A 22,100-nucleotide genomic window follows, 5' to 3' on the forward strand; every position below is an offset into this window, starting at 1 on the left:
AATTTATAAATAGGTTAAACTAAACTTGGCAACTGAATTTTATTTTGAATTAATTGTAATAAAACAATGCATAGAGATAAACTAATTTGAAATAAGTTGGTTTGAACTAGGGTGAACCAGCTGAAACTTTAGGTTTTAAGTTGTTCACTTTTTTTTTTTTTAAACAAAAGAAAAAGAAACACAGCTTGGCATTGTATGATTTACTGAGTCTGACTGTATGAGTAGAGTTTGAGTATTTGTTACTGGGTTTTTCTGAATAAGATTGAACTGTATAAAAATGAACTGGATCGAACTGAATTAATCTGGGTTAAAATTTAGTCTCTAAGCGGTTACTTTCTTGTAAATTGACAATAAATATAACTAAACTAAATGTCATTGAACTAAACTGGGCATTTTTAAACACACAACTTAAATTTTAGGTGCCAAATACTACACTACTCTTCTAAAGTATTACAAATACACGAAAATAACTCCAGGACCACCTTAGACATATTGGAACGATTGGTATGCATCCTTCCATAAATAAACAACACCAGAGGTAGAAGCTCTGTTTTGTAGAAATAGCTTGAGCAAATAATAATAGTAAATTAAGTATTAACATTTTATTTCTTATTTCTGGTATAACATAACATCTAATCTCACACGGATTACACAAAATATATAGCATTTTCTCATATGTTTAGACTACCTTTCCAAAAGGTTCCCCCCTACAGCAAAAACCGAAATGGTTTCTTCCACCGTGGAAGCCTCGTCTCGGTCCAGCACAGCGGTGACTGCAAATCAATGAATCCGCCTGAGATTACTAGGACACGGACCGAAGTTTGGATCATTTACCGAGGGGGATTCGTTAAAATCCGCACACTTGACAACAGGGACATGTATACAGCAAGTATGGACAAAAACTTATTTTCGTCTCCTTTAGCGGACTAGAGAGGACGCATTTTCTTTTTTTCAACCAATATTCAACTCAAAAGTGGAGTTTGGTGCATTTTTGCTAACTAAACGTAACTAAAAGTAACTCCTTGTTCAGACTGAGAATGATTTTTGCAAATACTGGAAACCCACTAAGGACTCCGTATCGCAAACAGGTAAGCGCACTCAGTCTGCCTTTTTAATAAGAAACTCCCGACTCCTCTAAACTGCCTCTAAGTTAAAGTCGCAAAATTAGTCTCGCAATTTGAGAGCTCTAATTGGGAGCTTTAAAGTCGTATTGGTGGACGGTGGTTAATTGTAATTGCTGCGTTGTGTTCTTGCTAATCATTTGACATGAACTACGAATAATGAAAATCCCATTTTCTCTGGCAGTAGACCAGGATACGGGACACAAACAGTCGGGGCACATAGTTACGTAAAACACCAGTCTCTAAAAGCCTCTCATCATTTAATTTGTTTGGCATTTCTTTAGAGCAAATTAACTCTTTAAAATGCATAAATAATCATACTTTGGACTAGTTGGTATAACTAAGGCATACGTTTCTTTAAAATCTATTGTTTCCAGATGTTTACATTGTACAAATCATACATTACAAATCATACATTCATATTATCTCCATTGGTTATTATCTCACACTGTGCACGACTAATAAACTCATGTTCTCCAGTTTCCTTTTGTTTCTTTAAGATGTTTTTATTGGACGCATATACTCTGCATTGCTCAGGGTGTTTTATCCGGTGGCTGGAGCTTCATGGGCGAGGCCTGTTACTGGAAACCCTGTGTATATTTCCGGCGAGCCCATGACGGCCCTGCTGGTCTGGAGCTGGCTGATAAGATGCCATCCTCTCCCTCCCACCACCACCGCCATCCAAGCACTGCTGCTTCTGAGCTGTCTGGCAGCTGTATGAAAACAAAAATTCCCTTGCAGTTTCACAGGAAAAGGGGATGTTGTAATTCCCGAATCACAGGCAGGGAAAAATAAGGCTCAGGTTTCTTCGGTTCCTCCCTTTTTTTACGACTGCTTTGGCTTGGGTATTTGTACATTTGCTATAAACTGTGTAACAGCCATAACTGTGTGGTGTCTCTTTTAGATACTTTAGTACTGCTTTAATTCCACACATTTATTTTGGTTATTTAGTGTCTGTTGATATATCTACAGCTCGCTAAGGCTGCTTTCACAATAGGCCGTATACAAAAACATACATAAGAAACGTTCAACAAGGATTTTTTGCTTTAGTTTTTTTTTAATGTGTAGTTAATTGCATTGTCAGGACACAATATACTCAATATCCCATGATGTTCAGCTTTATTTAGCTTTTTTATGTGCTGGATTTTATTGAATAGACTAAGAAAATATGTTGTGATTTTTACAATAATTAGCCTTACGACTATATTTAACAATTTCTGATGAAGATTTAAAGCATGCAGCATCATTGTTACTCATAACAACCAATGAGTATTTCCACAGTTGAACTGGGAACATTCATAAGACATTAGTTTGTCAGGCTTGTTTCATGCTCAAAGGCATGTGAGGCAATTGACCAGTCAGTCACAATAAAAGGTCCTCTGGGCTGTAGTCTCGACTTAGGTTGCTCAAACCCAAGTCCCCACCTCATGCATGGGATTCCATGAGCTTCCTCTCGGCTTGGGATTCCTCAGAGAATGGTGGGGGTTGTAGGGTTGGAGATAATCAGTATCAGATAGTAAGGAGGAGGACAGATCCCTAAAGGCGAAAAGTTCCGCCAGACTAGGACATCTGGATTTTGTAAACAGAAAGGACAAAGTTGTGCAATTATAGCCCTCTCATCTGAATGGAAGAAATGCCCAAAATACATTCCGGAGACTTTGAAAAAATCTTGATGTATACAGCTGAAACCAGATATTTAGATACACAGTATATAAAGACACTCTTGTCTATGGTTCGTCATTGTCTGACATTAAATCAGACTAAACATTTCCTGTTTTAGCATGACTCAAATTATTTTGACGTGGTAAGTGCCAGAATGATGGGCAGAATTTTTCTGTTGCTTTCTTCATATGGGCAGTTTACTTGCATTTTCTCAATATTTGTTAGAATTGACTTTTATACTATATATCTCGTTACAAGCTAGGCACAAAGTTTTGTTGGAATTTGCCCCATTCTTCTTCCCGACACAACTGGCAAAGAATGGGGACAGGTTTGAAGGCCACCTTGTTTTCACTACTTCTTTTCAGCTCTGCACACATATTTTCTATGGGACTGAGATCACCGTTTTATAGTTACCGTTTCAAAACACTTTCTTCCCTCTAACCTTTAGGTTGACGTCTTGAGAGGTTGCGTCAGTATTTCCATATTAGGTTCTTTCCTCATGATTCCATTTTGTGAATTGCCCCAGTGGCTCCAGCAGCAAAATATACTAATAAATATACTAGTCACTATGGTTAAACACTTCAATTTTAGTTTCATCAAATCACAGGACATGTCTCCAAATATTAAGGTTTTTACCACTGAGAGTAATTTGACTTTTCATTTTGCTCTTTGAGTGATGGTTTTCTTCTTCATTGAATGGCCTTTCAACTAGTACTGAACTAAAATGTGAACTAAAATGCGAATATCAGTCTTGCCAGTTTCTGCCAACATCTTCACAAGTTCTTTTGTTCTCTGGGACACAGAAGCCATCTTTCTTTTTGAACAGTATGGTGGTTGGAGATTCTCATGCTGTTTATACTTGTGCATAGCTGAACAAAAGAACATCTCTTTCTGATATCCATATGCTCCTATTTGATTTTCTTTGATAATGTCACACAGCAAAGCAGTGTGTTTGGGATATTTCCTTAACACATTGTCAGGTGTGCCTCCATTTAACTGAAGTATAACATTGATTTCTCACAATTTTCTACCATTTTGTCAGATGATTAAAAATATTTATATCATCCTATTTGACCTAGAACAAAAAGAATTTAGTGTGATTTGTTGTTTTGCAATGAGAAAAATGGTTATGTATATTTATTATGCACTGTATATTAAAGATTGCTTTCAACAGTTGCTTTTTGAACTCAAATATTCTGAGATTAAAAACTATAAAGCAGTCTAGCTCTAAAATAAAGGAGAAAAGTCAGCCATTCTCAATAAGCAACTATTTGAACCTGCATTGAGAAGTTAGTGTAACACTTTTATATGTGCTGCAGGATCCTGTGGACCTGTTCTGTGACTATAGAGGTGTGATCAGAACCGCTCTGAGCATTTCTGCTCACTGAAACATTACCTAGCTTTACTCTAACGCAGGGGTCTGCAAACTTTACAATGCAAAGAACCATTTTTTTCTCCCTCAGTTTACCTAAATAAAATTAATTTAGCAAATTATATGTTTCATTACCATCAGAAAAATGACAACTTATAATTTTGATGCATATCTAGTGTAGGAAATTTGTTGTAATAAAAACCCTCACCATTTAATGTATAGGTTTTAAAATAGAGAAAAACATAAAACTTTTGCAAAAATAAAAAAAAGGGTGCATAAGGCATGTTGATAATCCTGGAGAATTTTATTTAAAAAAAAAAAAAGCAAATTGTTTCCAGTTTTTAAAAATTTACACTGCTAGCACTTTAGGTGTTCTTCGGTTGTTCAAATACTTGTGGCTCCGGAGCCACAGTGATTTTTATCTTTTCCATATCTGCTACAGTAGAACAGCAACTGAGTAACGTCATATTCTCATTTTAACCTTGGTAAATCTCTCACTGTATTTATCACCTAAATGTACAGCACAGTTGGTTTTTTTATGCGGATTAAATGTCGAGCTGTTATTGTATGTTTTCACTCTTCAGCCACCTGTTGCCTCATTGTCCCACCCCATGGCTCCACCCAGCCCAAGCACCAACAGCAGCACCAACAACAACAGCAGCAGTAGTTCAGGAGGCTGGGAACATCTCAGCAAAACAAACCTCTACATCCGAGGCTTGTCCCCTTCAACCACAGACCATGACCTGGTCAAGCTCTGTCAGCCGTGAGTACTACACTTCCTCTCTCTGTTAGCTCTCATTGATTAGTTATTGATTTTCTTTTTCTTCCTAAGCCAGCTTCAATTTGCAGTGGTTATCACTTATTGACATAAATTGGTAGAAATGGAAGAAAGTGAAAAGGTTAAATGGTAGATGTATTAGCTTTTCTGTGAGGATTGTGAAGTGCACAGATGTTAAAATGTATTGTAGAGCACTATAGTAAGAACACCAACTAACATTTATAATAAATTGTAGCCTTTTCCACAGAAAGCTTTTTAAATATGTCCCAGGTTCTATTGTTGAGATGTGTTGAAGCTGATGGGTCTCTATATGCTTAAAACAAAAGTAACTTCAATTGGAGTTGGTATGTTCAGTCAACCTTCTCTTACCAAATGATACTATTATAACTGAGCTAATTCTGCAATGTTGGATTAGTCTATCTAAGTTCATAAAGGCATTTCAAAATAAACTTAGACCACACTGTCGTCATTTTCACAGAAACCGTTTTAAAATCTGCCATTGTCAAAACGTGCTGCAACTGATGCTGTTAAAAAGTAGTGATGGTGAGATGAAGCCTCATGAGGCATTGAACCACATGAGCCAACTGGTTCGAGAAAGGGTTCATTTCTTGATGCTTCATGTGCACACGAAACCACCTACTGGCCAGGTGTATAATCACAGCCAGCTGTATCTTAACACGTGTGATGCATTGAATTTTTGTCTATTATGGCTCTTGGGAATGACGTCACAAAAGGTGTAGGACAAAATCATTTGTCTACATAAATTATGTATACACATATGTGTATAATAAAATATTGTTTGTGTGTAATTATTCCCAAAATAGTAGTGTCATGTGATATGGCATGTTGTGTAATAATGTTTTTCTGTGACTCTAGAAAAATGGCATGGGCAAAATCAGGCAGAGGACAGTGAAAGTGCTTGTGGAACTAGGGAGGGGGTAGTGAATAGGCTAATGCTTGTGTAACTTGGATGATTTCATGCATTTTTTTATTAAGAAACAACAATTTCTCCACAGTTTTTGGTTTCAAACGATTTCTCTTTTTTGACACTACATGGATGAGGTGTTATTATTGTACCCCAACTCCTTGGAGCACAATAAACACCTCACCTTTACAGAAAATAAGAAACAGTGAAAAATACAGTTCCTCATAAGCAAACCTAATGCATCTGCAAATGTTCAGTTCACCTTACCTTGTTAGGGCTTATCAAATCGAAATGTTCCCACATAGGAGAAATCCTCCTCTTTCTCGCCAGCTCCATCCTACTCCTATCCTGTCCTCGTGCTCCTAAATCTATCTATCTATCTATCTATCTCTCTCTCTCTCTCTCTCTCTCTCCCCCTCCCCTAAACTCACCAAACTAACTGTCTCAAACTAAATAACCACTATCCAAACTTTGCTATCAAAACTCTATCCACTCTCTCAACTGACCGCAACTCGCCTACAACAACCCACATTTTGAATGGAGTCTGTGGGGTTTCTAAAGCTGTCAAACCCCGCACCAAACTCTGAGCCACTTCCCGAAGCAGTCACGTGGTACAGCCGGGCAGCGAGGCTTCGGATGTCATCGTTTTCGGCTCCTCCCCTAAATGAAGCAAGCCTCGATACGCGCTTTACGGAAACGCCGCCTCCGTTACTCGACACACGCCTCGAAGCCTCGGCACATCACGTAACATCACTATCAAAAAGAAAAACAGATAAAGTTGGGTGGAAGTGAACAAAAGCTGACAGAAATTAGAATGAGTAATTATTGAATGAGTAAAATCAGAGATGACTGTGGTGGCCTGCAAATATTTTTGAAATAAAAGGACGTTGAGACTCCTTTTATTTATTTATTTTGAAATAAAAGGAAGTGTCAATCTCAATCAACTCTGTTTGGTATTTGGCAATTACCAGGAATCAACAAAAGTTGAGGTTGGATAGAACTTAAACAATGAGCGATAACCGCAGATAAGTCAGTGTTGCGATTCTCTGCAAAACAGGTTTACGGTGATCTTGTCTGATTTGTACTTGGGAACTAATGTAGAGAAAAAGGACACATTAGAAAGTGTGTTTTTTAAGGCTAATAAGCCCCTGTTTACATTTAAAAAGGGGAATAGATGGCATTAGATTTACCTTACATTTGAATTTGACAGGAAACAGGAAACAAAGAAGATATGTCAGTGCTGAGCCGATCTCCAAATCTGCTCAATGTAGGAGAGAAGTTTCAAAGTGAACATCAATTTCAGTTTAGGGTTATTATTGCATGTAAGCAAAAAAATATTAGACTTTATAAAGCGTTTCTACTTAGATTCTTTTAAGTTTATCTTATTGTAGATAGTAAATCTGAAGCGATGTCAAAACAATGTTATGTACCCTACACATAAATGTACTGCAATATTCTGTTTAGGGCACTGCAATGGCAAACATACTGCCATTATAAGTTAAGAGATTGTAGTTCACAAGACAGAAAGGTCAGCAGTTCATGCTCTTTCACCTGGTTTGGATCCACTATGATTATTTGCTAAAGTGTCCTTCTGACTGATTGCTGAGTGCATTGTGTCTCCTATCAGCAGTACCTGCATCTGTTTTAAGACAAAAGGCAGACTTTCTCTTTAGATTACCCTAATCTTTTTTGACATTTTAATCCACAACCTAAAATATGTTATCTTTTGAGATTAAAGTCTTTGACGTACCTTGCGAGCTCTGAAAAGCTGTTGTACAAAGCATGTTCTATGAGTATCACTTACATTATAAAGTTTACTAAAAGAAATGCTAATCAGTGGCTGCATCATGCATAAAATATCCTTAAAATGACATTGGTGCTCCTTTAGATGGTATCATCAATACCCTCCTTTGTTCTGCAAGCAGCCAATAACAGGTTTGAAACTGTGGCATAAAATAGTCTTTGATCACCCCAAAGTGCAGGGGCTTTACCAGGATGATACCAAAGTAAGCCGGCTCCGACTGACAGAGGTTTTGTTTGAAGAAGCTAGATAAGATCGGTGTAGTTTGGCATGAGAAAAAAAGGGACAAGTTGAGATTAGTGTTTTGCACACATGCTGGGGTTTTCAGCACCACATGGAAACCACTTCCTGTTTCTCATATTTTTGCAGTGATGTCATGGATTGTTGCTCAATCCTCCCTCTGTGTGAGTTTTATATAACTGTCTGCTTCTGGTGTATGGGCCTGCTAACTAAAGGCCTCATTTCTATTCCTCCTTTTTTAGGTACGGTAAAATAGTATCAACCAAAGCCATCTTGGACAAAACTACAAACAAGTGCAAAGGTGTGTGAAGTTTTAATTGTTCCTTTTTTTCTTCTCAAAGAAAATATAAATTGACTTTCTTTGAAGTCCCCAACATTATAGATACCCAATGTGAGGAATTTACCAGAGCATCAGGGCTGTGGTTTTAGGTGATGTGGCCGGTTCAGGAAACAGACTACCAAGCTGTTAATGCTGCCTACCAGCTCAAGTTATTTTCAAACACAGCTCTGGTGTGTGTGGATTACGGTTGTTGCCTGCTTCCTGGGAAGAATTGACCACATTTCCTTCTTCCTGCTGAGTGGCATGGTTGGTCTTTGTCCAGTTCTGGTAGATTGCTAGGCAAACTAAAAATTACATAGTGATTGCTTTGTCAGTCTTCCTTGGGATTATATAGGCAATCGGCACCCAATGGCTTTTAGCAGAAATTCACATTATTAGACTTTTTTATACACATTAGAAATATCTTAGTAAATTAGTGTGGCTTTTAATTTACCTAAATTCCCCACTATGGTAATAGCTTTCATGATTTTGTATTAACCAAAACAAAACATTTGAGTAAAGCGCTTTGAAATAGTCTGACCTCTGTCTAAGCTGGGAGTGCATTTCTCACAATTGATTTTTATTAAGGTTAAATATAACAAATGCAGAGGAAGACAAAGCGTGTAGGTGCACCCTGTTTGTACCCCACAGGACAAAGAGCTGACCTGAGCCAGCAGTATCTGCATCCTCAGCTGTTTTTTTTCTTTCAACCAAATGAACACAACAGGGTCACACACACTCACACACAGCTGGGATGTAGGGGGGCGTGTGTGTGTTTATAAATATACATAAGTATATAGCGAGAGAGGCAGAGAACGAAATATTTGGTCATTCTTCTATCTGTAATAGCTCAACCACAGTCAAACTGGATGAACGGTGTCTGGGAACGGAAATTTTCAGATTTTGCTTCAGAATCTCAGTTGAGTTATGATTTGTGCTTTCACTGGGGAATTCTAAGTCATGAATATGCCTTTCCATTGGGGCTCCACCTGAATGTATATAAGCCCGTTGTCCTGCTGGAAGGTGAACTTCCATCCCCACTCTCAAATCTTTTGCAGCCACTATTCATCCAGTTTTTAGCTCCATCAAATATCACATCAACTTTGAACAGCTTGTTTGTCTATGAAAAGCATCCCCTCTGCATGATGCTGTCACTACCTTGTTTCACTGTGAGCTCAGTGTGTTCAAAGTGTTAATTTTCCACCATGCATAGCACATTGCATAAAATGTATTGGTTCTTAAAAGCTATCTATTTACAAGTGATACTAATACTTCTGAAAGCAGTTGGTTACACTGGATTTTATATGAATATATCTGAGGGAAAAGAGCTAAATATCCTGCAGAATACACCTTCTATATCTTTTTTTTATATATAAAAGTAGGAAAATTGTGTATACTTCCAATTTTTAGGATTCACATCCTACTTTGTTTTAACCTTTTACAGAGAATTGCAATAAAATACATTGAGGTTTGTGTCATGACAAAATTTTAAATATCTGGGAACATTTTGCAGGACATTTGCAATAAAAAATGGAAATTTAACACCACCCTAACTGCTGATCCCCTCAGGATACGGTTTTGTGGACTTTGATAATCCTGCTGCAGCCCAGAAGGCCGTGGCTGCCCTAAAGACTTCTGGTGTCCAGGCTCAGATGGCCAAGGTAAGAGCTTTTGGCAGACTAATCTAGGTATCTGACATAGACACAGTAATGCTGCTGTCCTCCACACGATCAGGGACTCTCTGTGGGGAAAAACAGCAGCACATGATTTCTCAACTGTATGTTTTGTATGTCCTGTGCTCAAACGGTTTGTCTTTAAACTTGTCATCATGGTGTCAGAGTTGAACCATGAAGGGAAATGATGTACTGTGTTATTTGTGCATGTGTTGCATGACTTAGCAGCTGTATTTAATTTGCCGAGGGCTATCTTTATTAAGACATGGACAGTTATCCCTTTGAAAACCCAAATAAGTTCCACATTTATTGCAGCTGACATGTTTCAGCATAGATTTTGAGAGTTAGTCTGATACACTGGAAGCAAAGGAATTAAGACAGTCGAAAACTCTTGAACTGTGTTGTCACTCTTCTCTGTGTATCTAAATATGTTCTAGTTGTGGAGTTGTTCTAGCCTGCATGTGAGGAGGATTTCAGACAAAAAGTAAAAATATGACAAAAATTTTAGTTTTTGTGTGTTTTTCAAAGATTTTAAATTATATTAATGACAAAGTGGGATTAAAAGGCTATAAAATCAGAACTTGCAAAGAGAACCTTTGAACTTCTGAAAGCAGAATAGGAAGTAAATATATTTGTGTTTATAGCAACAGGAACTAGTAGGGGGAAATGAGTTCCCTTCATAGCACTAACCAAAAAATAACCTCATTTCGCCCTCTGTAGATCTCTCAAGTTACATGGGACGTCATTGTTTAAATTTTAATATGAAAAATAATCTATATTAAATATATAACATTTGAGCTTGTCCTGGATGATATTTTGATCTAACAAGTCATCCTTCAGTAGTGTTACTATTTCAGATGTAGGTAGTTAGTGTCTGTGAGTCCGTCCATGTAGTGTCTACACCTAGGATAATATCTGTCGCGTTTAACAAATATCCACTGTAGTTTAGCTCTCTGTTGTAGCAGCCTAAAATATCATCCTGGATATCTCTATAGAAAATAGTTTTCTTTTCAATAATTTCCCTTGTATTTTGCACTCTCTGACCTCATTTCCAAACATGTCAGTAACACTGAATACAGCTAGCCTTTCCTTCCCACAGTAACAACTTCTATGTTGAAGAGTGCTGCTGTTAGTTGGTAGCACTTAGAAAAAGATTGCGTTTCAAGCTTATGTCTTTCTGAAAGTTGGTTTCCAGGAGCAAAGGGGGAAAAAATTACCTTTCTGTTTTTGAAGATTCACCAGTTTCCCCATGGAGGTTTTATGTAGGTAAATCTAGGCTGTATTAATAGTACTGTCAATGTTAATTCCTTAATTAAGGCCAATTTGTTTCAATGTTGTCAATTTTTTACTTTCAATAAACGCACAGGGTTCTGTACTTTTTGGACCTCGCCTGCACTGCAATGGATTATTAATCCCTTTTCTGGTTCAGCTGTTTTTCTATGGGGCTAATCTACCTTTTCTTTAAAAAATTGTTTCTCCTCCTACTTGGCACCGTTTTGTCCTGTGTGAGAGCACTCAGAGCAGCTGTCGGCGCTGCTCAGTTATGGCTGAAAGGAAGAGAAACGGGAAGAACACAGGAATTATTTTACTGTTATAGACAAAAATAATTTATCATGCAATTGTTCACTACCGAAGCAACACTGAACTTGTATGAACAAATGAAAAATAATAAATACAAAAGAAACAAAGACATAAGAAACTGTCAGTCTGTTACGTCTGTCCTGCTTCAAAAGGGATTATATTGATTCCAGGTTCATTGTTGTTTTGTCCCTTAGTCTCTTTCTTTCACTAGATCAGCCTTTATCAGTTTTACTTTAATTAGAACTTTCTTAGTGATTCTAGAAATGACTAGTAGAATAACTAAGACAATCGCTGTTCTATTTAGTTCTTGTGTCTAGTTATTCCAAGTTATTCTAGTTTTATGTTCCTTATGTCTACTCATTCTTTAATGTTAGATTTATTTCCTAGTCCCCTTTGTACTCTCCCTCACCCGCTGTGGCACTCGCTCTCTTTTTCTCCCTCTCTCTCTCACCTCAGTCTGCCTTCTGCTCTCTGCCCTCACACCTGCAGTCAGTTAGCTAATCAGCCCCTGTCCATTGTTCCAGCATTCGCTCTTTCAGTATTTAAGCACTTCTGCTGTCACTCCTCACTGCTGGCTCCTGTCATATCACTGTTAATTCCTGGCTATTGTTTTTACCTGGATTTTGCTCTGACTCCCTGTGATTTTTGTTTATCTATTTTTTTTTTTATTAAACATTCTTCATCCATTTGCTGCCTCTGCCTTTCTGCATTTGGGTCCAACGCAACCACAGCACACCAGTGCATAAGTTAATTAAGGATTTCTGCTTTTAATAAGCTCCTCCTAATGAATCTTCCTCGGGAAAACAAAACGTGTCATAATTATACAGGTCAGTTTTTTTTTTTGAAAAGTCAGACCTTTCTGTTTTTATTAGAGGTTTGCATCAAACAAACGCAACACGGGAAAACAGCATGATAATAAGTATTCTTCTAGCAGCACTTTATAGGATAAGGCCCAATTCTGTCATACTCCTCAATGTCAGATATCAGTCTTTGGACTCTGTTTCTTTTTTGTAATCATTTGTAAAATCTGTTAGTTTTCCTCCATGATAGGTAAAATGAATTTATCTTGCTTGAGGATATTCTGCATAAGAGTACTTCTGGCATATTGATGCAATTATAATAAACATATATTTGCATAAAAGAAGTATATTTGTCCATCCCCAATGATTATAAGAATATTTTAAACATAAAAACCGTTCTGTTGCAGTACACTTAAGAACATTTGAAAAAAATCTACAATTAATTAGTGATTACATGGTTTAGTCAGGTGACAGCTTGAATTAATAGCTTTAGGGTATTGGTGTTATATTTTTTCAATTAACCATTTGTATGTGTGTCTACAAACATATAGAGAATCACAAATGTCATGCTTTTAGTGACTAATTCTTCCTATCAAACTTGTTAGTTACTTCACATCTCTAATGTAGTTTTCTATTATGTTTATTTTGTGATTAAAAAAAAACAATCCTGTCCAAATCCAAGTGTCACTGATGAATATTAATGACTTGACTTCTACACAAGGGCTCATGGCTGTGTCTCAAGTTTCTGCTGACTGTGTTAAAACACAGCAGGAAGTCAGCTGAACAAAACCTCGTGCCACAGTGGGCTGCATGTACAGATCTCCTTGCCCAGTGACATTTCTTACATAACCCTCCACCCCACTTCTCCCCCCTATCCCAATTAAAACTGGGAACAGCATAAGATGATCAACACATGAAATACCCCAAACGGAGAAGTAAATTAAATGTAAAATCTTTCAAATTTGATTCAATTCTCATTTTATGACCTGTTGTCTGACACATCATTAATACCAGTTTTACACACTTTATTTTAGTGACTTTAATTTTCCCTCTTTTGTCATCATGCAGCAACAGGAACAGGACCCAACAAACCTATACATCTCCAACTTGCCTTTGTCTATGGACGAGCAGGAGCTGGAGAATATGTTGAAACATTTTGGCCAAGTTATATCCACGCGCATTTTGAGGGACCCCAGCGGAGTCAGCAGAGGAGTGGGCTTTGCCAGGTTGGATTCTTGTCGTCTGTCTAATATTATATGTTAAATGTAAACATAGCTTCTGCAAACATGTCAGAAAGGTTTGGTGTCTATATATATATATATATACAGTACAGACCAAAAGTTTGGACAAACTTTCTAATTGAATTCAATGAGAAGGTGTGTCCAAACATTTGGTCTGTACTGTATATATAAATATCCATCCCCGTTTTATCTTATACCCCAAATTAAAATCCAGAAGATTGTATTCAGAAGTCACAGAATTTGTGTATTTGATCCCAGTAAAATCCAGCTGTTTTCTGAAAACCTGAGAAGTTTTTTTAGAGAACAGTAGGGAATAAACAGTATCATGTTGACCAAGGAACACACAAGATAGGCCAGGCCAGGTGTGCTAAATTCAGATACAAGCCACACTTTTCAGATCTTTATATGTATAATATTTTGAAAACAATTTATTTTTCTTCACTGCACAATTTTTCTTTACCTTGTGTTGATTTGCAGCAAATATTAGCAACAAAATGCATTGAAATGTGTTTTTGTATCCTGAAAAAATGACTTAAAGGTTGTAAATGCTTCAGCAGGGCACTGTATCTATCTTTATTACGGATTCTTTTTCCATCACTTGATTTGCATCTCAGAATTTCCACCTAATATATTTGACATTTTTTTAAGGTCAGAAGTTCTTTTACCAGTAAACAGGAAGAGATCAGTGCAGCAGATGCAGATCTTGAACCAGGAAAAGAGACAAGTAGGAGTCTCGCCTTCACAAAACTTTAAAGCAGAAAACAAGACCAGGATAATTTTGTATTAATCTTAACTTACCTCAAACTATACCACTCACTGATATAAAGTCAGCTACTAAGGCAGTTAGCTGTTTTAAAGTTTAAAGTAATGTAGTAATTATCAAGAAAAAAAATACTGGAAAAAAGACAGTAAAATTTAGACAAATGAGAAGGTGCCTTACATGCGTGTACAGATAGAAATTCACTAAGAATTGTTTCAGAATGAGTGTAAGATTTAATTACTGTCTGTAATTTCTGGTTTCCACCAGTCGTACTTGTACAACCTGACATTTGAATGCCCTCGCAGACAAAGCCTGCATTACAACTGCAAAAGCAAAACTCATTGGGTGTTGTTGGGTGGAATGGTGTGTACCTGGGTGTGTTCCTATAGGTGTGTTTGGATAAAATATGTAAGACTATGCGTTTCTGCCCTCCACAAGTTACGGTTTGCATTGTAGGGACAAGACCGATAAAATCTTTTATGGTGCAGCGGCACTTCCACCAAGCTGCACAGGAAGCTGGTTCAGGAAAGCACCTGAGTTGCTCTTGTTGCTGGAGTTATTTGCTGATATGGTTATGGTCTGTTTGTCTTCTTTATGCGCAGGATGGAGTCAACTGAAAAATGTGAAGCAGTCATTTCTCACTTTAATGGAAAGTTCATCAAAACACCAACAGGTGGTAAGAAGTTAATAAAGGATCATTTCAGACTTGGACTGGTAGTAAATGTTATAGTTTAGATGTCATGCTGTTAAAAATGTATCTAAAAGTAAAGAAGGTTTCATCTGCCATAGTTATAGTCTGTGCCGTCTAAATGGGTGGAATGAATGTCAGGGGAACCACGTGGTTAAGTCACATGATTAATGCATCCAAAAGGAGTCAGAGAGTCTGGTGGTGAAGAGCTCATAAGCACTCAGCTTGGAGTGGCAGACCAAAGACAAGAGTGAAAGCAGCTACCACTCCCTCTCTAAGCTTTTTAATTGGATTATTAGACCGAAATAGTCTTTGCTGGCCTAGCCTCCTTCAGGAAGGGGAGGGGATTACAGCTCCACAGCTGCTAAATTAAATGTATAAGTTCCCAGGCTGCTTAATAAAACTGCAATCCCTTGCTTCATGGGTTAAAAGGCTGAATAGAAAGGACTGACACCAACATGTTGTGTTTTTAAAAACAGTTCTCTCACAATATGTCCTCTACATCTCTCTTTCTTTAGCGGCATCTGAACCTCTGCTGTGCAAGTTTGCTGATGGAGGACAGAAAAAGAGACAAAATCATCATAAATTTGGCCAGAATGGTCGAGGCTGGGGGAGGGACATGGATTCCAGATTGGTGAGTGGGGCCCAGAAAACATAATGGGCAAAGCTAAAATGGTGAGATGTTGCGTTATGAATAATAAAAAAAATACATATTACATGAGCCAGCTTTAAGAATAAGTGTTTATTAAAACAGCTTGAAAACCTCTTAAAAAGGACAAACTTAAGAGTGTAATTTTGTAGCTTTAGTTTAATGTTCGCCACAGTAGCCATTTACCTCCATGCAAATGCAAAGAATTTATGAGGCTCTGATAACCAAATCTTGTTCCTGGCCTCAGTATGTAACCTTTACATATCTGTTAAGTCCGATTAACCAAAGGCATGTAGTCAAACAAGTCACATTTCCGGTAATATGCGTTCAGCCCAGTCAGCAGGCGTTTGCTTTTACTGTTCTCATTCCTGCTAGACTGCCTGACTCAGGACAGTTCTTTAACATCTTTTGATCTAAGTGTTATTTTGGCCTTCTATTATTGAAGGCTATTAACTATACCAACAGGCTCCTGACTGGTTCAGCCATCTACACTAAAGGCCACCACTTCTCAAGTTTGAATGCTGTAAATTCACAAATGTTGACGCTTTCTTCAGAGGAACTTGGTGTTGGACTTTGATTTAAGTAATTTTCAGGTTGGGATAAATATGGAATAGAACATTTAAGTATGAATATTTTTTATTTAGTAAAAGCCTTGAATTCTGAAAGGCGAATTTCTGTAGGAACCATTTTTGTTGCTACAAGCTAGTGTGAATGTGCTAATCTTGGAATGTCTTTTGTCTCAGGCTGGAATGACGCTGACATATGACCCCAGCGCAGCTGCTATGCAAAATGGGTAAAGCTACTTTAAAACACACACCAGTACCGTTGCAATTATCACCACCGACTAATGCCCGCCTTACCATTTCAGAAAACATTTTCTCAATTCTCTGCTCACAGATTTTTTCCAGCTCCATACAGTATTTCTAGCAGGATGATAGCTCAGACATCCATGTCTCCGTTCATGTCTCCAGTTTCAACATATCAGGTTCGGGTCTTTCCCTTTCGTTAATAATACTTGCAGTTCTTGATCAACATTTTTATTACAGAAGCTATTTTGGCAACTTCAGTGTGAGTGGATCAGGTGTGAGACATTGAACAATGTGACCTCATATCCTTCCATATTGTTTACAGTGACATGTAATCACATCACATGTTTGTTTATTTACTTTTGTGATGTGTTGTAAGCACATCACATATTTATTTATTTACTGTTACGATGTGTTTACTGGGTGTGTAATTTTCCAGGTGCAAAATCCCTCCTGGATGTCCCATCAACCCTACATCATGCAGCACCCTGTAAGAGCAACACATCTCCATGCATTCTGTGTCAGTTTTCTCTGTTCTTTACCATTCTCCCGATCACTCTCCTGAAGCATCTCCCTCTGTGGATGTAGCAGAACCGAAACATTTCTCTGTAAACAGACACGGACGATTATGCACAAGGTGAAGCTAAAAGACTAAACCGTCTGTGCAGGAATGTGAAAACAACTTCCTTTGGAGAGTCTTGATAAATAAGTGCATTTAATGACAGATGCTTAATATTTTACAACAGATGGCTCTAAATTGAGAGAAGAGCCTTTTTCCAGTTTTGGTAATTAGCCAGCAGATGAGAAAACACTGTCTAAGGCATCAGGCCAGCCAAGATGCTCACAGATAGCTGTCAGCTGCAGGCATGGGAGAACCCAGATTCCATTTTCGTGTATTCACTCCTACAAAACTCAGATGTGACGTGCAGTGTTAAAACAATATATGAGAGGATTTTTCATGACAGGTTAGTCATTATAGTCGAGGCTTGTCTTTTAGATATAGATTAAACTTGTCCTTTTATGGCATTTTGTGAATTTGTACACCTTCCTCTCCTATCTTCTGTTATTGCAGGGTGCAGTGATATCGCCATCTATAGACCCATCTGTGTCACTGCAGCCTACTTCAATGATGGCCCCGCTCACTCAGCAGATGGGTCACCTGTCTATGGGCGGTACAGGAACGGTGAGAGATGGGTTCGAATACCTTGGGAACCCCTTTCTACTAAACATGCTTGCAACAAATGTTTGTTTTGTGAACCCTCACTGTATTTAAAACTCTACCTTTATAAGATATTTTAGCTTAAACATGGTTTCATGATCTTCCTGTCCTTTAAATAAAGTGCATTTAGTAAACACACTAAATAAAGTGAACTGAAAGAAACTGAAAATAAACTTAGGTAAAACCTGCAGACATTTGAAGTGCCTAGAAATAGGGCCCAAAACAATTAGTTTTCTTCAAATATGAATGTATGTTCTCATCAGTATTACTTTGTCTTCAATAACATTCTGCCTGTGTTTAGAGGCTGTTCCATATATGTGCAGTATTATTCCCTGCCCAGGATGACATTGTTGCTGCAAAACCACAAGGAAAAAAAATAGTTATATATGGCTCTTACTTATTTTGTGCAAAGTGTGGGCACTGTAAAATACGGCAGCACACCTTGCCTGGTAAGAATAGATTAGGGAGTAAACTTGAACTGTATTCATTTTATGATGCATAAAACTTAATGTCGAACAGATTGATATTTTTAGTCCCTAGTGGTTCTGATGTACGACACAAAGTTCCTGTTTTTTACAGAATTACCTTTCTTGGGGGGTTGTCCACAAGTGGCCACATTCTGTGGTAATATCATATTTTGCATGGAAGTATATTGTGAAGAAACGTCCAGTTTCACAAATCTGGTCACGTTTTCCAGATCACAAAAATCTTAAGGCCCTACAAAATAGTTTTTGGGCTTGCTGACTGCTGTTGGTCCATTTAAACCAAGAATATATTCTGCATGTTTATCTGCTTCTTTTCTCTTGCAGTTCATGGCCGCCAACACAGCTATGCAAGGCGCATATATCCCGCAGTACGCGCACATGCAGACTGCAGCTGCCCCTGCTGAGGTGAGTTAATGCAATTTTCTTATTTAAGACAAAAAGTCAAGGCTTAGATTGATATCATGCTCTCTTCCAGGAAAATGGTGTCCAGGCTCAAGTGGACTCAACTGGCAGTCACTCCCCTTATTCCTACCATCAGACCAAGTAGTGGTCTGCTGGTGTTTGGACAACAACAAAAACTATCTATAAATCCAGTGGACGCTAAGGAACTTTTAACTGTTTTTCACATGTTTCGTTAAATAAGAGGGTTTTTTTTTCTTGATATGATTTCAGAGTTTCTCTGAGATCAACAAATAATTCATATTCTATTAAAAAAAAAGAGTTTTATTTTCATACAAAAAGTTTTTTTTGTTTTGTTTTTTTTTACAGCAGTTTCTCACAATATGCACGAGAATCTTGTGACCACTTGTGCAAAGTCAAAGGTTGTAAATATGTATTTTGTTGTTGGGATTTTTTTCTTTTTCGATTTTTCCCTATTTTTCTGGCAGACATTTTGAAAATGTTTTGTGCTTGCTGTGTGAGTATTGCTAAACTGAAGTGTTCAGTGTTTTCTTCTCTTTGAAATAACTTGTCATTACATTTTCCTACATCGCTTTGACACAGCTACCAAGAGAAAAACGGAGCTGTAGATGTGGAGAGATGAACAGCACAAAACATTTTAATTATGAAAATATAATAAAGTGCTCTTCCCACTTAAGCCCAAATGGGGAAGTAGAAAAAAATGTCCAAACAAATGGCTTGAATCAACTGACTACATGTAATTATATTATTGAAATTAATATTTATTTTTTTAGCTTGAGGCCTTACATTTGTATGGATGTACCATCACATTTTCCCACTTTTTTAAAATCATTGTATTTTAGGGTAATTTAAATTAAACTTGTCGGGGTAAAAATTTGAACAGAACAAATCTACTTTGCTCATTATTTTTTTTTTTTTTTAGTTTTTTAGGTGATATTAATTGTTAATTTGGTAGTATGTTTTTTTTTTTTATTTAATTGAAAACAACTAAGGAAAACACAGACGTAGGATTGTGGGGGAAAAAACAATCAAAGCCTTATGGAAAACCACTACACATCAATTTTATCTGGGTATTAAATTAGACTTAAAAGGCCTCACTCTCTGTCAGGAAACAAACTTGGCACTTTTAAGGTTAGTTTTCTTTCATCAAAGACTGTAACATTTGTCTCTTTAACCAGGGTTTTAGGGCTTCAACAAAATAGAGTGCTGTTTGGACTCTGTGCCTTTTTTCACATTTAGTTGTCGTGTTAAGAGTTTGGACCTTTATGAACATGAATTAGTGTACCAGTAAGTGCCACACAGAGCTTTCATTACAGAAATAACTAGAAAATGTTTCATTATAAGAAAAAAAAAAAACAGCTGCAATTAAAATAAACACAACATTGTGCTTTAAAACGAAAGGGTTGGATTTAAAGACAAAAACTAAACAGTGGATTTAAGCGAGTGTTCTGCTTAAGGTTTCCTCCTATAAGTCTGTGATTTGAGCTGGTCACCTGCCGGACCAGTTATCTACCTCAGAGTTTGTTTTCTCCTCTGTATTCGGTCGGGTTAGCAGGTCCAGCCCGTCCTTCCAGACCAAACGCCACCCTTAGGAGCTGGCCGCAGATTTTTACTTTTGCCTCCGTTATTTTTGAATAATGCAAAGTTATAGTCAAAAAAGGGGAAAACTGCAACAACAGATAGAGTCCTAGGGTTGATTTGGGACAGTCCACCATTCTTGCTGCTCCTGGTAAAAGTGTGTAATATCTCCTTTGAATAAATTACTCCTTTTTTGCAGTGATATATTCTGACACTGATTTTTAAAAAAACATTTTAAACAACATTGCCACTGCCAGAATTATTGACTTCCCTCAGTGTGACTGAGAACTCTTAATAAGTTTGTGATGAGTGTTTCTCTCAGGCAGACTATTTTTTGCAACTTCTTTCAGCAATTCATCACAATGGGAAAGACAAGCCAGTTAAAGTATGGTGAATTTCTCTTATTGTTTATAAATAACTGGAAATTATTAATAAAATGTAGCTACATTCTCACATTTACACCTAGAGGAATAATGAAGTTTAAAATCTGGAATTAGGAAAAAAAAAAAACAAGGGTGGAGACGTTCCTACACCTTACCGTTTGGGAACTGCAGCAGAGTAACTTCTTGGGATCATCAAGAGTTCAATGCGACAATTTTTTTCAAGGCTTTTGTAGGCATCTTTATTTTGGTGTGTAATTCTCAAGGACATTAGAAACTCTTTGAAACCTACAGAAACAAAGTATTGTGGTGGTAAAAAAAAACAAAAAAAAACTTTTGTCTTTTTTAATATAAAGGAGTGTTTTCCCCTGTAATTTGCTGGTATTTAAAATAAATGTCAAGGGCCAACTATGGTTATACTTGAGATTTCTATGTAATGCCTAAGACCTGAGGAGTAATACTGTCTTAGTGAGGTTTATGCTGCTAGTGGTGTCTGAATCAAGTGCCATAGTCTGGGTTAAGAGCTAAAGAGGTGCTTAAGAGAAAAAAGCTCATATTAGTAACCACCATATTGAACATTCATTAAGTTATATGAAATTGTTCTAACTTATGAAGAGTTTTGTACAGACAGATTGAGGAAATATGAGATTTTCATAGAGCTGTTTAAAGGTTGCTTTTTTATTTGTGCCACTATTACCAAAGGTAACATGTATGAATGAATTTCTTTGTTTTTGTTTTACTAAGTTTGTTCATGGCAACAAGTTCTTTTTTCTTCCTTTAGATTGTTGCCCATTGTGTCTCCTGTTAATGTTTTTGAACTTCTTTGAATAAAAAAAAACAAATTTGCTTTTAATTTTGTCTGATTTTATAGCACTGATAAGCCCCATTAATTTTTGCAAATGTGCATGAATCAGTTAGTACATTATACCATACACTAATTTGAGAGGAGAGGAATGTGATAGAAATTCAAAATATAGTATCTATCTCTTTATTTATTTTGCCTAAGATACTAAGTTTGTGATCTTTTTGAGCCAAACTTAGAATGCAAAGCTCTAGTCTTAAATAATAGTTCAAAAATATATAATAATTTAAGAGTTTTTTAAAATTTAATTTAATATTTTTATTAAATATGCTAAGTAAAAAATAAAACTGGAAGAAAAAAAGACACCTGTTACCATTTCTGTTAGTGTGGCAGCTGTCTAACGTCATCTCATCCTCAATTTTTTCCAAATAAAAAAAAATGAGAGTCTTTAATCTACCTGGCACATTAAGTTATTCAGACTTTATCACAAAGAGAATTACTTAGAAGATGTTCTGCAGGTGGCTAAAAATGTATCAATTGTGAGGGCCTTTTGGTATAAAAGGAATAGGATAGAATGTGCCTTTTAAATGTAGTCTTCAGATATTAATCAGAAGCTGAACTCAGCTTTGTCTTGATAAGTTAAAGAAATTCAACAAACCCATTCTTTGAGCAAAATCTAAACCAGCTTGCATGTTGAAATTGAATAAAAATGTTTATGATCCCCTTTGCTTTCAACCCAGAAGGTGAAGACCTGGTAAGTACTTTATCAACACTGTCACATTTGATTGGTGACAACATGC

The 22,100-nt window shown here is 36.9% G+C and overlaps 1 protein-coding gene across 1 annotated transcript; it reads left to right on the plus strand.

Annotated features, from left to right (window-relative positions):
- The first annotated feature begins 746 nt into the window (after positions 1-746).
- LOC102236851 (RNA-binding motif, single-stranded-interacting protein 1-like) lies at positions 747-21,350 on the plus strand. Its single transcript, XM_005805339.2, has 13 exons — positions 747-1,088; positions 4,740-4,918; positions 8,142-8,200; positions 9,788-9,879; positions 13,341-13,498; positions 14,876-14,949; positions 15,480-15,595; positions 16,354-16,403; positions 16,508-16,595; positions 16,856-16,906; positions 17,489-17,599; positions 18,445-18,525; positions 18,596-21,350. The coding sequence occupies exons 1-13, from the start codon at positions 1,038-1,040 to the stop codon at positions 18,665-18,667; spliced, it is 1,182 nt and encodes a 393-aa protein (XP_005805396.1). The 5' UTR covers positions 747-1,037; the 3' UTR covers positions 18,668-21,350.
- Positions 21,351-22,100: the final 750 nt, after the last annotated feature.

Source organism: Xiphophorus maculatus, chromosome 7 (genome assembly GCF_002775205.1).
Source record: "Xiphophorus maculatus strain JP 163 A chromosome 7, X_maculatus-5.0-male, whole genome shotgun sequence".
Lineage (NCBI taxonomy): Eukaryota > Metazoa > Chordata > Actinopteri > Cyprinodontiformes > Poeciliidae > Xiphophorus > Xiphophorus maculatus.

What these genes read in the sequence shown, in the direction of transcription:
- LOC102236851 (XM_005805339.2), top strand. Translation starts at nt 1,038, where the DNA reads ATGATTTTTGCAAATACTGGAAACCCACTAAGGACTCCGTATCGCAAA. An exon ending in AGAGGAGTGGGCTTTGCCAG is followed by an intron (nt 13,499 to 14,875) that starts GTTGGATTCTTG and finishes CTTTATGCGCAG; the next exon opens with GATGGAGTCAACTGAAAAAT. An exon ending in CCTACATCATGCAGCACCCT is followed by an intron (nt 16,907 to 17,488) that starts GTAAGAGCAACA and finishes CTGTTATTGCAG; the next exon opens with GGTGCAGTGATATCGCCATC.